The sequence below is a fragment of the Mustela lutreola genome, chromosome 4 (genome assembly GCF_030435805.1).
Source record: "Mustela lutreola isolate mMusLut2 chromosome 4, mMusLut2.pri, whole genome shotgun sequence".
In the NCBI taxonomy this organism is placed as follows: domain Eukaryota; kingdom Metazoa; phylum Chordata; class Mammalia; order Carnivora; family Mustelidae; genus Mustela; species Mustela lutreola.
The window spans coordinates 132409434-132426151 of record NC_081293.1 but is presented as its reverse complement, the minus strand read 5'-3'; the positions used below and the strand labels follow the sequence as shown (position 1 = coordinate 132426151).

At 37.4% G+C, this 16718-nt stretch overlaps 1 protein-coding gene across 1 annotated transcript; it reads left to right on the top strand.

Annotated features, from left to right (window-relative positions):
* Positions 1-6011: 6011 nt before the first annotated feature.
* Positions 6012-16208, top strand: BET1 (Bet1 golgi vesicular membrane trafficking protein). The gene is made up of 4 exons (XM_059171146.1): positions 6012-6194; positions 10451-10575; positions 13438-13494; positions 15041-16208. Exons 1-4 carry the CDS (start codon positions 6176-6178, stop codon positions 15194-15196), a joined length of 357 nt encoding a protein of 118 aa, XP_059027129.1. The 5' UTR covers positions 6012-6175; the 3' UTR covers positions 15197-16208.
* Positions 16209-16718: the final 510 nt, after the last annotated feature.

Genomic DNA, 16718 nt, shown 5'->3' with positions numbered 1-16718 from the left:
TGCATAATTCTGATATCAAATGATGTTGAGCAACATTTCAAATAGGTATTAGGCATTTGGATATCCTCTTTCGTAAAGAGCTTTTCAAGTTTTTGCCCATTTTTAAATTGAGTTGACTATCTTTTCCTTTTTAATTTGTAGGAATTCTTTATGTATTCCCCATATTAGTCCTTTGTCAGATACATGTTTTGCAATTATCATATTCCGATAGTGACTTGTCTTTACGCCTTACTAATGATGTTGCTTAATGAACAGGAGTCTTTCAGTTTTAATGTAGTATAATTATCAAATTTTCCTTTTTTGGCTGATGCTTTTTTATGTCCTATTTGGGAAATCCTTTCTAACCCAAAGATGCATATATTTGTCTTAGGGTTTTATTTCACCTTTCATTTTAGGCCTCAAACTGATTTGGGGTAAGAAGGAGGTAGGGGTAGTTGTTTTTAATCATATGAATATAAATTGAAAGAGTGTCATTTATTGAAAAAATAATTGAAATATTGAAAAATTCCTCCATTGTGCTATAGGGTCACCTTTGCATAAGTGAAGTGACAACATATAATGTACGAAGTTGGGGTCTGTTGATATAGAATTACCACAAAGCAAATTAAGAAGTCTCAAATCAGTTGCAGGAAAAAAAATTACTGAAAGCACAAATGAATTTTAAGGGAACCACCAGACTGATCATCCTGAAATTTGGGTCTTAAACAATGTGATTCTTGGTTCATGATTTAAATCACTTTAATGTTATGTAGGGCTCTGAAACCATTACATTAAGTCTGTAAGAATAAAAGGAACCAAATATTGAAGATATAAACATTTGACAATCTCAGCTGACCATGGGATTATGGTTAATAATAGACAAGGTGATAAACTTGTTTTTTTAGACTCTGGCTACAAAGTCTTCCTGAGTCAATAAACTAAGGCAAACTGAAATAAGACAACTTGGGTACATCTGTGACACAGTCTTGGCCCAATATTAGAAATCAAGAGTAGTGAGCCCATTGTGTGCATTTGTGTGCAATAAAACAAAAATATTAGGTGATTGCCTCCTACATAACAACTGATAACATTTTCTACCACTGAACAATTTATTGAAAATGTTTTCTCTCACAGATATATATAACTAATCTGCACTATGGGGAAAAAACAAATCAGCAAGCAAAGTAATTAAATATTATGTCTGTCAAAGTGTCTAACAGTGCTGCACAAATAAAACTACATTGTGTACTTCATTTTGCCTTTTGTACTTTGAATGTATCGGTATGATAATTCAATACAGTTCTTGAGGAAAAATGCTATTAAAATAAAATGACTATCAACTTGACTAAATTCGCCTTGAATATAGGCAGCACAGAGCCTTTTAAAATGTACAACACCAATATTTTCTAGGCAATGAAAATTAAACCTATCGTCTTTAATCTAAAATGATGTTTTAGAAATGTCAAAGATATCTTGAAAATTGGAATATTAAAAGTGCCCATTTGGAAACTTAGCTCTACTGTAGGTTCAGATATTCAAAGAAAACAACAACAACAACGCAAAGTTGCTGATTAGCTGACATTCAGGAAGGAATTATTTAACAGAATGAGGTCTTAATAACACAACAGAGTTGCTGGAAGAGTGAAAATCTTGGAGTGAAATGCTAGAGAGAGCCTCATCTCTGGGATCACACCTCATCACTCAGGTTGTTGGGATTGTGCCTACCTTGAGGAATTTTTTCTACTGCCTCTACACCCCGAGTCACAAGAATTTCACTCATCTATGGCTCATAAACCACTTCCTGCAGAAAGAAACCAAGTTGGTGGGTGGTTGGGGAGAACTATGCAACTTACAACCTCTTCCCCTCCTTCTTCTTTCCTTATGCTGCCCCCCTTTTGCTTGGGGCATTACATAAATCCTCCCATTTCTTTCTTCTCAGTGAATTCTACTGCATAGTTATTTCACCTTGATCATTCTCTCTCTGTGAATATATATTCTATATTTGCTCACTCTCTTTCTTTGTAATCGAAGTCTAACGGAACAATGGAGCATGCGTATGAGCAAAAGAGATATGTGAAAGATACATATTTATTGTTTCCTACCACCCCATTCATGTGTAACATTTGTCATACCCCAGGAACACAGAATTCCAGCGGACCCATAATGCATGGGAGTTCAGAAAATGCCAAGTGAATATAAGATAAGTGTGTCAAGTCTGTGACTGAGTAAGTGTGGGTACTGACAGCCCAAAAGGGCCACATGTTCTTGAACCAGCACTTCTTCTGCAGAAAGAAAAAATATCCAAGGAGCTCTATCATATTCTTACTTATTCATCTGACTCCCTTGTATTAGCCAGTTACATTGAAAATCATAACATGAAAGGAAAGGAAAAGGTGGAGCAACCCATTCACTCCTTTTCTTTTCAGTCCCTCCTAACTCATCAGTAAGCTGAAGGTAATGTGTTGGTAGAGTATAAAGACACAGTGCATATCAAGACATAGAATAAAAACAGTTGAGTTTGGGCACCTGGATGGCTCAGAGGGTTAAGCCTCTGCCTTTGGCTCAGGTCATGATCTCAGGGTCCTGGGATCAAGCCCCCCCCCACCTCCCACCCGAAGCCCCACATCAGGCTCTCTGCTCAGCAGGGAGCCTGCTTCCCCCTATCTCTCTGCCTGCCTCTCTGCCTACCTGTGATCTCTCTCTCTCTCTCTCTCTCTCTGTCAAATAAGTAGATAAAAAAATCTTTAAAAAAAAATCAGTTGAGTTAGTTTTGTGCAGTACTTCTACAAAATAAATATTTGTATTTCAGCTATGAAATCCAAATTGTGTGATTTTCGTGATTTCACACGAGCTAAAGGTTTGAATTTAAAATTTATATGTTTGAGTTTAAAACTCTGTCATTGCACAATGTAAAGATGAAGGATGAATTATTTTAAATTTTCATTTTATTTTTTTAAATAGAAGGGCATTAAATAACAAAGAAAACATGATGATAAGTTGGTTAGTGGTAGACACTGGGACAAAAGAGAAAAGCTTTATTTTTTAGTACCTTTATCTGCACATTTTTCCCGCTCATTGAATAAAGGGTACAGCACTTTTGTTCGGCACTGGGCCCCCAAATCATGCAGCTGGCTCTGCTGAAGACTTTTCAGTTGCAATTGTGTGCCTTATTTTTACTAATTTTGGCTGAGAGGATTATATCAGTACTAGCACCATATTCCTGAGTTATGGAAAGGGAAGATCAAGTTTGTGGCTCTTTGAAAATTCCTTAAAAATTTTCTTGGCTCTTCCAAGAAGTTTTGAGTAAAACTAACACCTTCTCAAACACAATAACCAAAATAGTTTTTTAAAAATTCTATTTCTTCTTTAATGATATTGCTTTATCTTATCATGAGGATTACAATTTTTTTTCCTACTCATTTTCATGGAAAAGATCTAGTATTTCAGCTGTACTATGGGCTACATAGACTTTGGCCAACATAGGAGCCACAATAACCACATGTTTTCTAGGGCTGGGTTGTATACCTTACCATCATCTCTCTCTATAAGAAATGTGTTTTAATTGCCAAATAATTAACTTACAAACTTTTCCCCCATAGCCTGTTTGCAAATCAAGAGCTATCTCGTTTTGGTTTACATTTTCCTATGGTTCAAAGATGATGATAGATAGATATACTAAATTTGCTTAAAGATGGGAAAATTTGTTAATGTTTATTTTAGAGCTTGGAGAGTTATTGTCCTTTGGATTAGCCAATCAGGAAGAGGCAGGACCTATGAACAGGAAGCAGAATAGAGGGGGGAAAGGTTTCAAATTTCGTACCAAGATTCAAACATTTCCTATTCATTTTCTTACTTCTGTAATGACTACTAGGCATATGTATTTTAAGTCATTTTTAATCACTCCTTTCTTTAGTCATTCAGTCATTCAAACCCTTGGAGATTAGGCATTCTCTACGAAATTCTCCTATGAGAACAGAGAAAAATTTCAAAGTCCTATTTATCTCCAAGAATTTTATTCATCTTCATTCAATATGAAGAGTCAGGCATTTTAACTTGAAAAGAAAAAGAAAATAATAAAAATAAATGATAAATGATAAAATAGAAAAAATTCCCTGTAGTCTTTATGTCAGTTGTGGTCACGTTTAATAGTTATTCTTGTGTGTATTAAAATCCAACTTTTCCAATTCATCTTTTGAATGCCTAATCTTCTCAATTGCTACCATCCTAATTTGAAACTGGCAACAGTAGCCATAAACAATTGCGTGTATTTGGACTTTTAGGTCATAAGCTCAATATAAACCAATTTTTCCTGTCTTGAGTTCTACTCTTGCTATATTTTATTACCCTTCCCCCCCTTGGCTATATTCTAAGATTTCCCTATCATGTAAGGGAAGTAGTTTATAAGAGGACAAGTACACATGTAATTTAATTGGTCTGTTTAGGTAAACTTAACATTATGTTTTTTAAAATTACACTTATATGAGAAAGCCTTCTTTCAGTAAGATGATTTTTCTGACATTTTTGTTTATAGAACATGTGGACTTTTTACAAAAGAAGGGACCGTCACAGATTGAAAATTTAAAAGGGAAGTGTTGCCATCATTTCTCTTATTGAACCTCTAGTGTTTGTTTGCAAAATATGTCCCTGATGCAATCTTCATTTAATTCCATAGCTTTTAAAGAATGGTGGTTTATTTTATTTTTATGAAGACTGTTGTTCTTCTCTCAAGACGTTCTTGGGTTAAGTTTATTTCCCAGGTTAATTAGTTTTATTAAAAATTGTTTTTGTGGGGCACCTGGGTGGCTCAGTGGTTAAGCCTCCTCCTTCAGCTCAGGTCATGATCTCAGAGTCTTGGGATCAAGTCCCACATCAGGCTCTCTGCTCAGCGGGGAGCTTGCTTCCCCCCACCTCTCTGCCTACGTGTGATCTCTCTCTCTGTAAATAAATAAATAAATCTTTAAAATAAATTGTTTTTGTGTGCAACCTTAGACTTAAGTGTCACTGTGTCACTACTACAGTCAATGTTCATACTGGGAAACTATGAGGGAACCACTGAAATTATCAGAGATTGCATTCTCAGAAATCTCCAGTTTGGAGATTATTCCACTGTCATACAGCAGCAACAACAACCGCAAACACCCAGTGGTTTTAAAACGTTTACTGCGTATCAGATTAAAAATAACAATTGTTATTTCCTTTACACTTCAGGATAATCCTGTGAGATACAATTCTAGGGCTAACTGGTAATTCCAGTACCACCCCACCCTTGCCAAAGGGCTTTTAAACGCTTACGTTGGCACATTAACATGTGTAAATATTATTTCCATATTCTTTTTGTACATTAAAAAGTCTAAGTGGGAGAGAGTTTAGGGTTCCTTGGGTCCTCAACAGCTAAGAGCCCTGCCTGGTTATTTCCAGAAACGCAGCCAACCCACTAACAGGTAACTAATTCTTTTAGTGCCTCTGGAAACCTATTCATTTATTGACCGCCGCATTCCCCGCAGCAGTCTTAAGGCACGGGACCTGGTTTCCTCTACTGCACCCAACACAAATTTGTTACCCCCTTCCTTCCTTTCTGTGGGTCTCAGATTACCTATGAGTGAGATCAGAAACTTGGAAGAAGTTTTCCTGGACTTTCCCTGAACTGACTCTAGAGGTCAGAGGAAGTAAGAGGAGGAATCAGGAAAAATGAGTCAACTATCCTCCCAAGGTCTAAGAAGGCAGACCTACGGCGTTAAATTCGGGGTGGGGGTGTGGGAGGTGCACAGGGTGGGGTGGGGGGTTTGGGGAGGGGGTGTAGAGGCGACAAGGTGAGAGTAAGCTACACGGAGACTTCAGGCCACGCAGCGGCATCTCCTCTGACTTCCAGACCCTGTGTCGGAGACCGCACAACGCCCGGCCCTCTCCGGAAGCCCCGCCCGCTCCGGGAGCCTAGTTCACGCCGCGCTCCTGCCTCACTAACTGCGTCGACGGTGAACTACATTTCCCAGAATGACATTCAGGCCGCCTCGCAAGGCGTCTGGTGTCTGGGTGACGCCATCAGCCGGCGCGATGTTTAGACTCCAGTGATGTCGTGGCGCTTTGGGGAAAGAGCTTGGTGTTTCTCTGGGCCCTGGTACTGAAGACGCCGTCCGGGGGACCCCTGGCCCTTTCCTATCATCCCTCCATCAGCTTTTTTCTTCCCTACTCTGGCAGGATGAGGCGTGCAGGCCTGGGTAAGAGGAGGGCTGAGGTTCGAATTTCGGGGGCCCCAGAACCGGCCGTGCTGGGCGCGGGGACGCGGAAAGAAATCAGAGCAGTTCTTATGTCGCTGGAACCTGGGCTAGAAAGCAGGATGTATGGAGGGGTCTTTGGAGGCGGAGCCAAGTAGATACACACCATTTGTATCAGATCCTAGGGGTTTCCTTGAGTTTGGTTCAGCCCGAAGTTTGAATGGCACACTTCTAGAAGGAGAGTAGTGGAGGACTGGGGGTGGGGTATGTACAGTGCCAGCTGAACTACCGAGTTTTCTTGTATTATCGACTGTCAGAGAGTGATTACGAAACCTGCTGAGTTCCCCAAGTCTGGCTTTGGTTTCTTGTACTCCACTCGTCCTGGGATGTTAGTTTTTTCAGAAGCGAAATTTGAAGAATGAATGTTGCATGCGAAGCACGCTAATAACAATCATATTAATCTGGTAACAGTGAGTTACAAAGGTAAATGTACCTGTCGTTATTGTTAAAGGCCGTAGTATGTAACATCAGGGTCAAAGTCCATTAAAACCCAGAACATTTTTTTTTTTTTTTAATCTGAGTCTTTTTCCAGTGTGAAAACTTAAGAAACAGTTTCACCAAGCACAAGGACTTTTAAGGGGCCATTATAACGGACAGCTAATGAAACAGCATATTCTGGGTTTTGAAGCTCTCTATTAAGAGAGTATTTAAAAAAAAAAAACAAAACACCGTTAAATCAGCGTGCAGCATACCTGAAAATATGTAGAATATTTGAAAAAAATGTAATGTTACCTTTTTCAGTGGTTACAATAAAATGGAAAAAGGAATAAAAAATATTTTCAAAAATGTCAGGTATTTAAAGTTGCCAGTAACTTTATACTTGTTAATTGATTAAAAAATTGTAGTGTGAGAATGAGCTTTTTTTTTTTCAAAGATTTTATTTATTTATCTGACAGAGATCACAAGTAGGCAGAGAGGCAGGCAGAGAGAGAGGAAGGGCAACAGGCTCCCCGCTGAGCAGAGAGCCCAATGTGGGGCTCGATCCCAGGACCCTGAGATCATGACCTGAGCTGAAGGCAGAGGCTTCAACCCACTGAGCCACCCAGGCGCCCCTGTGAGAAAGAGCTTTTGAAAAATACAGCTTTTTATGAATATGTGGATGCTAGAAAGTTGGCCAGGTAAATTGTAGAGAAAGAAAATAGCTAATATTGAGCAGTTTAATTTTATATGCCTAAATGTTATTTCTTTTTATCATTATTAATGATAACAGACATTTATTGTGTATTTGAGTAAGTTCTAGGTATACAGTTGATTGTGGCCCTGTTTGTGCTCCCACAGCTTGCAGTCTGGTTGGTGAGTAGGAACATGTACGAAGATAAATTATAGTACAAGGTGACAGCTGTACATCCAACGAGGAGATAATTTATAGAGCTAGTGTCTCAGGGATTCCAGAGATAGAGCACTGCTTACTTTGTAGAAACATAAGAACTTGAACTAGAGCTTGATCATTGGAGGGTGAGAGAGGCACGTTCCAGCTGGAAGCAAGACTCTCCTACCCCTCCTCGTATCCCCGAAAAGTTGTAGGATAGGATTAAGCATGGTGTGTATATGGGATTATTATTAAGCCACTGTGATTGAGATAGGAAACATGGAACCAGAACCTCACTGAGGAGATAACTTTGAGTGCCAGGCCATGTAGTTTCGATCTCATCAATAGGTCCTTTGGCTCCCTTGAATGTTTTTGTACAGCAGTGTGCCATGATCAATTGCAGAAAAGGGACTTGAGAAGTTGTGGTTCTCAGCCTTGACTGTATAGTAGAATCGCCTGGAGAGCTTTTAAGGCACTGATACCTGGACTGCAGCCCAGACTAATTATATTAGAATCTCTAGGATAGAATGTTTTCCCATCCCCCAACTTCCTGAAGCTTCCTTGTAGTTGAGTGGAAGGATGCTTACTTAAGTGTCTATTATCATTTACATTGGTATGATGTGATTCTTTTTATTCTGGATTTTTTTTTTTTTTTAAAGTATCAGATTGAATTGACCTGGAATTTTAAACTTGGGATAAATATTGAAGCTGATAGGTATTCATGTGGCACACTTCCCATGAATCTCTAAATGATTTGGCTCAGTTAGGGTAGAAACTACCCTAAAGAAGTAGCATTTGTCTAAATAGACACGGGCTGAGGGTGATTTTTGGCATTCACTAGCTTTCCTACAACTTCTCATGCTATATTTAGAGTTTTATGAATAGTGTATCAGCAATGGAGGGAGAATTTGAGGACTGTACCTCTTTCTCCCAGAACATACTTGTTTAACATTTTGTTGTGGTTTTTGTAGTGGTGGGAATTGTGTAAGTGTCTGCTGCATTTAGTCATTAGGTACAGGGAATATAGAAGAAGTCCGAGAACATTGTCTCTGCCTTCAAAGAAGTTTATGATTTCCTTCTTGGCAAAGGCAGGCGCATTCAAAGTTGACTAAAAGTGAAGTCAGATTGTGGGCGCCTGGGTGGCTCAGTGGATTAAGCTGCTACCTTCAGCCCAGGTCATGATCTCAGGGTCCTGGGATCGAGTCCCACATTGGGCTCTCTGCTCGGCGGGGAGCCTGCTTCCTCCTCTCTCTCTCTGCCTGCCTCTCTGCCTACTTGTGATCTCTCTCTGTCAAATAAATAAATAAAAATATTTTAAAAAATTTAAAAAAAAAGTGAAGTCAGATTGTATTAATTAATTTATGAGTGTTTATGAGTGCCTTACTGTGCATTGTGTGTGTGTGTGTGAGAGTACACTTTGTGGGGGATATACAGCCATGAGTGAAACAGATTTAGTTTCTACCCGTATAGTATTCTCTAGAGTATAATACTAGTGTTGGTGTAGTAAGAATTGTAAGAATTCAGAGGGAGTTTTGCCTTTGAAAGAAAGTGAGGTTTGTGCCATATCTTGAAAGAGCTTCCTATTTACACCCCAACCATCCTTCAGCTACCAGCACTGTTACTTCCTGTCCTTCCATCTTTCACTGTGTCTCTGGCTTCATCTCCTCTGAGTTTACAGAGACCTAGTCTCTCTATCACCCCTTTCCTTCATTTCTCCACTGAAACTGCTTCTGTCCCTGTCCAGTGTAGTCCCCACATTCCATATATTCAGCTTCTCTTTTGGCAAGCAAGCTCAGCCTCTTGGGGCTCTTTTCTTCAGCCCTGATGCTGTAAACCTCTCGACCAAACTCTTGATCAATCCAACCATCCAGATTCTCCCAGGCTAACTCTGGTTGATGAGCTCTTCTTCAGAAAAATCACACATCCGGGAGGATTGACACCACCACAGTATGTTGCCTCAGCCAGGATCATTTTATCCCCCTAGGACTTGTGTAGTCCTAGTCATTTTCCCCCATTATTCTCTTTACTGATTTTTCCAAATGATACCCTTCCTTAAAGACAGTCTTATTTCTTCCTTTACTGAGAAAATTGATGGTATCAATTGTTTAAAAAAAAAAACAAACTGGTGAAGCAACACCCTGCTTTCCTGTCGCAGTGCTCTAGCTCATTTGCATACAGATTCACTCTCCAAGGCTCATGCCACCTGTTTGATTGCCTGATGAATACCAAGTACTTTATTGGGCAGTCGCTGGGACTGGGTAGTCTCAGTGCAGTTGCCTAGAAGATAGGCTCCCAACAGTAGTACCCAGAAAGAAAAATGGATGATGCATAGGAGTTTTGGAAATATTTGTGGAATGTGTGTCCCTCTTAACTCTCAGCTAGTGCTCTCCATAAGTAATTCCAGCTCTCTTCTATTTAAAAGGAAGAGATGCCAGTAAAGGATTCCCCCCGCCACCCCTGCCCCGCCCTGCCATGGGCTCCCTCCTGCTATGTTTATCCTCTTTCTCCCTTTTCCTTCATCGCCAGGCTTTTTCAGTGGACAGTTGATGCTACTACTTTTAGATCCTTTTTAAAATTTGTAGTTCTGTGGAGCAGGGAATGTCTCCCGAATATCCTTGTATATCAGTGCCCATTAACGTCTTGTGGACAATCAATAAACAATCAGTAAATAAGTATAAGAATGAATTGAAAATTCTTTGCTTAAAAGAGGGCATTAGAATTGTTCTGATCTCTGTTTGGTTATTAATCTTTAAAATTTCTTTGAAGTGTGAATATTATAGACATACGTGGTCTGCAACGCCCTCCAGGGGTCTTTTTTGGTTCTTTCCCATCAAGGTTTCAAAAGTGGCTTGTTTTTGCTACAACTCTACTGTGATTCTGATCCTTGCAGGAGAAGGAGTACCTCCTGGCAACTATGGGAACTATGGCTATGCTAACAGTGGCTACAGTGCCTGTGAAGAGGAAAACGAGAGACTCACTGAAAGTCTGAGAAGCAAAGTAACTGCTATAAAATCTGTAAGTATTTAACAGATGTTAAATACTTTCAAATTTATGTATTTATGTACGTACATATTATAAACTATTATTATTGGCATCATAGTAAGGAATTCAGTGACCCAAGTTGTATATTATGCAGAAAGGTCAAAATGCAGTCAAAATATAAACATGATTTAAATAGAAAATTAGAAAATGTGGCCAATCAAAACATATGGTACATTTGTTTATTTTTTTTTAAACTTCCACTTTTTTGGTGTGTGGGTGCATTTACAGTACTGTATGTTGTCTGTAGTAATGTCTCAGAGCAGTCCATCTTCCGGCCCCACGCAGTTCTTTTCCTGACTTTTCTTCTTCTTGTATTCTAAGCTACACATCTCAGTGTTTCATGTTTCTACCTTTGTACCCCAGGTCAGTCAACTGAGTTTAGTACTTCTTTCTTTCTGTCTCTTCTTTTTTATTTCTGATACTATCCCTTGGTTTTCTTGGCTGAACTACTGAGAGAGCCTCTTACCCTGTTTGTTTCTCATTTATTGCACTGTCTGTTCTGAGCTATGTACTGTCGCCACAGTCACCTTATCTTTTTGGGCTGTTTTTTAAATTGTATGAATACATTATATGTTAATTTAAAAAAAAAATGCATCATATGCTCCCGGAAGTCTCCAGTGTCTCCATATGTAAGAATGGAATTCACGCTCTGGAGCTTGATCAAATAGGTCCTTCAGGGATTGTTCACAACTTTTCAGACCTTATGCCCCACACTCTCTTGTCTTCTGCAAGAGAGCTATAGTACTCTGTGTGTGTGTGTGCTGGCTGTCACTTGCACTCCATACCTTTGATCCTGCTATTCCTTTGCCTTAGCGCTGTCCCATCCCTCCTTATCTGCACTAAATTTGCCCATAGTAAAGGCTACTCTTCACTGCACTCCTTCCTTCTTATAAGCTTTACCTGATTACCACAGCAAAAGTCACTTTTTCCCCATGTGATCATAAGACCATTTATACCATTTCTCTAACATAGGGATCTGCATTGGAATTATTGGTACATAAAAGAAATTTACCAGAATGTAGGGTTTTTCTATTGTCTTTACTTTTGTCTTTTATATACACCTAGGCATAATTTCTTATTAGTGGTACTGAGCTTAATATGTATTAAATAAAGGAATTAACAAAAAGGTGATCTTAACAGCGTATGTGATTGATTCTGTATTACATTAAACATACTCTACACTAATAGAACATTCAGTAGAAGCTAATGTTGCCAAAACTTAGTCTTTGGAAGACAGAATTGTATTGAGCCTGAAGACTATTATCTGAAACAAGTATTGTTTTCAAAGTCATATTAAATCAAAAGGAGTTGATCAATGAACTAAGTAATATTGTGTAATGTTACAATTTAGAAAATCAATACTTAGAGAGAATTAAGAATTAAATGTTTTTTGGGGTTTTTGTTTTGTTTCTTAAACTCCAGTTGATAATTTAGGCTCCTTGTTAGAAAAAGCTTTTTCCCTCCTGGAAATATCTTTCTTTGGCATGAATGACAGTTGTAGAAAGTTGTTAGGTGATTTGGGATATTTAGTTTTATAGTTGTTTTTTTTACCTCCGAATTGCTAAATTTGGGAAAAAGTTCATGTTCTGATCTATAGAATTCTAGTATGGTTTTGTATCAGAATCACCCCATATGCTTTCCATACAAGATAAGTTGAAAATAATATTTGCAGCAGTTTGCCAAGATTTTCATTTGTTGCTTGTACTTTATCCAAATATCTTGGAAGTGAAGCCTTTGATGAATTTTCATATAAAGTATTAAATACGTTTTGGCCTGAATAGCAGCCATAACCACATAAATAGTATTTCTTTTAGGTTCAGCCTCTTTCTGCATAGCTCAGAATGGAGGTAACAAAACTTGTCTTTTTTTTTTTTCCAATTTTTACCATATTTTATTTTTAAGGTTTTTTGAAGATTTTTATTTATTTATTTGCAAAGAGAGAGAGCACGAGTGCATGCACGCACAAGCAGGGGGAGCGGCTTGCAGAAGGAGAGGGAGAAGCAGGCTCCTCTCGGAGCAGAGAGCCTGACATGGGGCTCAATTATAGGACCCTCAGATCATGACTTGAGCTTAACCAACTGAGCCACCCAGGCGCCCTTATTATCATATTTTAAAGAAAAATAACCTTTAGAATATAAATAAATAGCCAGTTTAGGTATATATTGAAAGTAATGTCCCATTTCATTAAAAAAATATTAAATACTTAATGTAGATTTGAATTGGTAATATGGGTACTTGTATATATCTTTTAAAATGTAAAGAAGAGGGACGCCTGGGTGGCTCAGTTGGTTGGACGACTGCCTTCGGCTCAGGTCATGATCCCGGAGTCCTGGGATCGAGTCCCGCATCAGGCTCCCAGCTCCATGGGAAGTCTGCTTCGCTCTCTGACCTTCTCCTAGCTCATGCTCTCTCTCACTGTTTCTCTCTCAAATAAATAAATAAAATCTTTAAAAAAAAAAAAAAAATAAAATAAAATGTAAAGAAGAAAATACACAGATAAATGCTGTTGTTTAAATACAAAGAAAGGAAGAAAAAAGCATGCAAGGCCAAGAGAATCAGAGAGAAGTATGTACCAAAATTAAAAGATGGAATTAAGTATTAAGATGAAATCAAAATGAAGAACAGGGAGACAATAGCCATAGTTGAGAAGGAGTAGAAATTCTAAATTTCCTTTTCATGTCAGTGGAAAAAAATATCAGAAGAAAGTTTATGTATTTTATATTTTCAGAAGACAGTTTTATTTGAGAAAAAGTATGTTTAGAGTGGTATTATTTTTACTTTATAACACTTAAATACCTTTATATGAGTAATAACATATGTGCTTTTTTTAAATAGCTCTCCATTGAAATAGGCCATGAGGTTAAACATCAAAATAAATTATTAGCTGAAATGGTGAGTAGTTCTGACTTTAAATTGAAATTTGATCTAATATTCTCAATTTTAGTCTCTTAATCAGTAATAATACCATTTTAACTTTTATCCATTTTGAAATTAGAGATCATAAGTCCTGGATTTCTGCCCTTTTGTATCTCATTGCTTTGAAATAACTAATAAGTTTATTTATTTTCCCATTTTTCATCTTGCCTAACACAAATGGGAGGAGGAGGTAGAAGCCATTGTAACTTTCATCTTATATTTAGAAACACTGTTGAAGACTTAGGACAAATGACTATTTTGAGTGTTCTTAGAAATCCTAATGAATACAGACTACCAAGTAATCAAAAAGCTCCTCATATTCAATCATCTGAATGTCTTTGACTTAATGTGAGCCTATTTCTTTTGCTTAATCTCCTCAGGATCACTCCTGAACAAATAAGATTTGAACATAGTAACATCCCAGGGCCTTTCATCTCAAGTCTCAGTGAGCTCAGCAACATACACCTTTTCTTGTAGCATCTCTTTCCATTCTTGAATGCTTATTTTGGATGTTACTTCTCTGGACCTTCCCTAGTCTAGTCTCTCCACTTGCTTTTAAAATTGTATTATTAAAAAATGAGGATGGCATTAAAAAATAAATATGGCATTGAGAGCAATGTTTGTATGGAGGTTGTACATTAGAATTACTGGGGGACCTTTCTGGAAATTTTTATGCCTGGTTCCCAATTTAAATATACTGATAAGAGAATTTCAGGGGCGAGGGATTTACACAAACTTATTATGAAAAAAGGGAGTGTCCCAGGTCATTGTGATACATAACCCTGGTGAAGAACTATAGATCTAAAGTGCTTGAACTCCATAAAACTTGAGCAGTGCAAAGGCTAACTATCATATAGCTTAACATCTTAGGATATTGAGATTTCTATGAAAGTGGAGTATTTCTAATCCACACCTAGACCTCTCATCTTTAGTACTTAATATGTTAGTTTTCCCCATCCATATTTGTACTCTTAACCACATTTTACCACTTCTACATGATTTCTCTTAACTTTAAATAGACTCTACTGTACTTCAAGGTCAGCTATCTAAATAAAAAGATCTTAAAAATAAAGTACATTTAACTGCTAACCATATTAAATTTTGGATGAATTATTGTACTGACTTACTGAAAGCAGCTAACCATTTGACCTTGGAGAGCAGTGCCCCATCAAAAACAGAAAACACCTGTGTGATAATAGACAAACTACATACCTTTATTGTTAATGTTTTTTTAATTCACATGATTGGGAAAAGACCTAAATAGTTTGGGATTTTGAATTACTCTGGTCCTGAAAGAAATGTTTATTGGGTAATGAAAGAGCTTTTTATTCATTGAGAGAATTACTTTGTTTTGCACAGAGTAATCAGACTTGATTACCCAAGTTACAAACAGGTTCCTGAATTGATTAAACACTAAAAGTATCATTAAAAATGTATTCTAATAACAGTATATTCAATTATTTAAATGTGCATATGTAGAATATTAGAATCGAGCTATTATGTTTTCCTTTTCTCCTCACAGGATTCACAATTTGATTCTACAACTGGATTTCTAGGTAAAACTATGGGAAAACTGAAGATTTTATCTAGAGGGAGCCAAACAAAGCTGCTGTGCTATATGATGCTATTTTCATTGTTTGTCTTTTTTGTCATTTATTGGATTATTAAACTGAGGTGATGCAAGTAAGTGTGAGTTTGGAATTTGTTCCAACTTAACACTTCGGAGTGCCACTTTGGTAAAAAAATCAGCATCAGAACATTTCTAATTTTCAAATATTACGACTTTTTCCATGGAGGATTACTGAATTTTATTTGTTTATAAATCACATTACATAAACAGTGCTCTTTGGATACTGTTGCTTAATAATTCATTTTTTGCCCCTATTTTCAGGGGTATTGAGATGGCCCGAAGTCACTTTAGCCCTAACAATTTTTTTCCTGTTGTTCGTTGTCAGATTAAATAGCCATACAATACTGTGCTGTTAGCATAAATGTAGGTTTATGTTCCATGTGAATAAACTTAGTGGGAGAATAACAGAATTCCTGGAGAGCCTGTTGCTGAACTCTTGAGGTAGTGAACTAGTTTGTGAGGGAATGGTGTATGTGTTTTCCCGAATTACCATCAATCCTGATAATGTACTGCCCTTTCTTCCTCTATTTGGTTAAAATTGTAGGCTGATTTCCTTTTATCTACAGGTTTCCTCAAAAATTTTGATGACATGACTCCTCTTTCCCCTCTGCCCAATGACCTCATCTTTTACCAAAGCTTGTTATTTTGGCACATTTCTTCTAGGGCTCAAAACAAATGTATACCAGTCTAGTTGTTGTTTTATATTAACTTTATACATACTGTTGACTTGGCTTATAATAGTTTAATGATTTTAGCTACTTAGATAGGCCCTTTGGTTTTCATTTGTGACACAATAATGTGAAGCTAAAGTAATTGCTAAGCTCTGAATGGAAATAAAATTAACTGCCTCTGCTTTATTATGTGTTCAAAATAGATATTGAAAGTACTCAGGCATTGAACTTGGGGTTAAGTGTTGTTGCTTTAATCCAGTATATTTGTTTATGGAAAGAAAAACAAAGATGAATAAAAAAGAAATATTAAGATGTTCTTAAATACTCTGTATTGCTACTATTTGGAATTTGCCTATTTATGGGCTCAAAAAATAAAATTTTTAATGAAATGTATTGTCTTTGTTGCCTCTTTGTTCAAGTCTCTCTTTTTTTCAAACGTAGACTCTAAGAAATGGTCCTGAAAACAGGTCCCCAAAAAAATCTGGCAAAGATAATATATTTGTATTATTTCAGAACTTGTTTCAAACAAATGAGATAAATAATGACCACAGTTTCAAAAAAATCTCTTTAATTCCCTGTACTTTTAGTTGTAGTCTCTTATTTTTGATTTTGCAGAGAGTGAATGAATGCTCTTTTGCTCATCCCTAATTACTTATCAGTTCAGGTCTTGTCTTTGGCTGTGTTTGACAGAAACTCCAGAAGGAAGAAGGGTTAAGTGACTTCACATATAAGAAACAGCCCCTCCCCCCGAAAAAACCAAAGAAATAGGCCAAAGGTCCTGTGATACGATGTGAGAGACACTGATTTGAGTTAGATGACCTGAGTTCAAGTCTCCATTCCTTCCCTTGCTCAATGTTTTTGGACCTGTTTCTCCATTAAATCACCTATTTTATAGGATT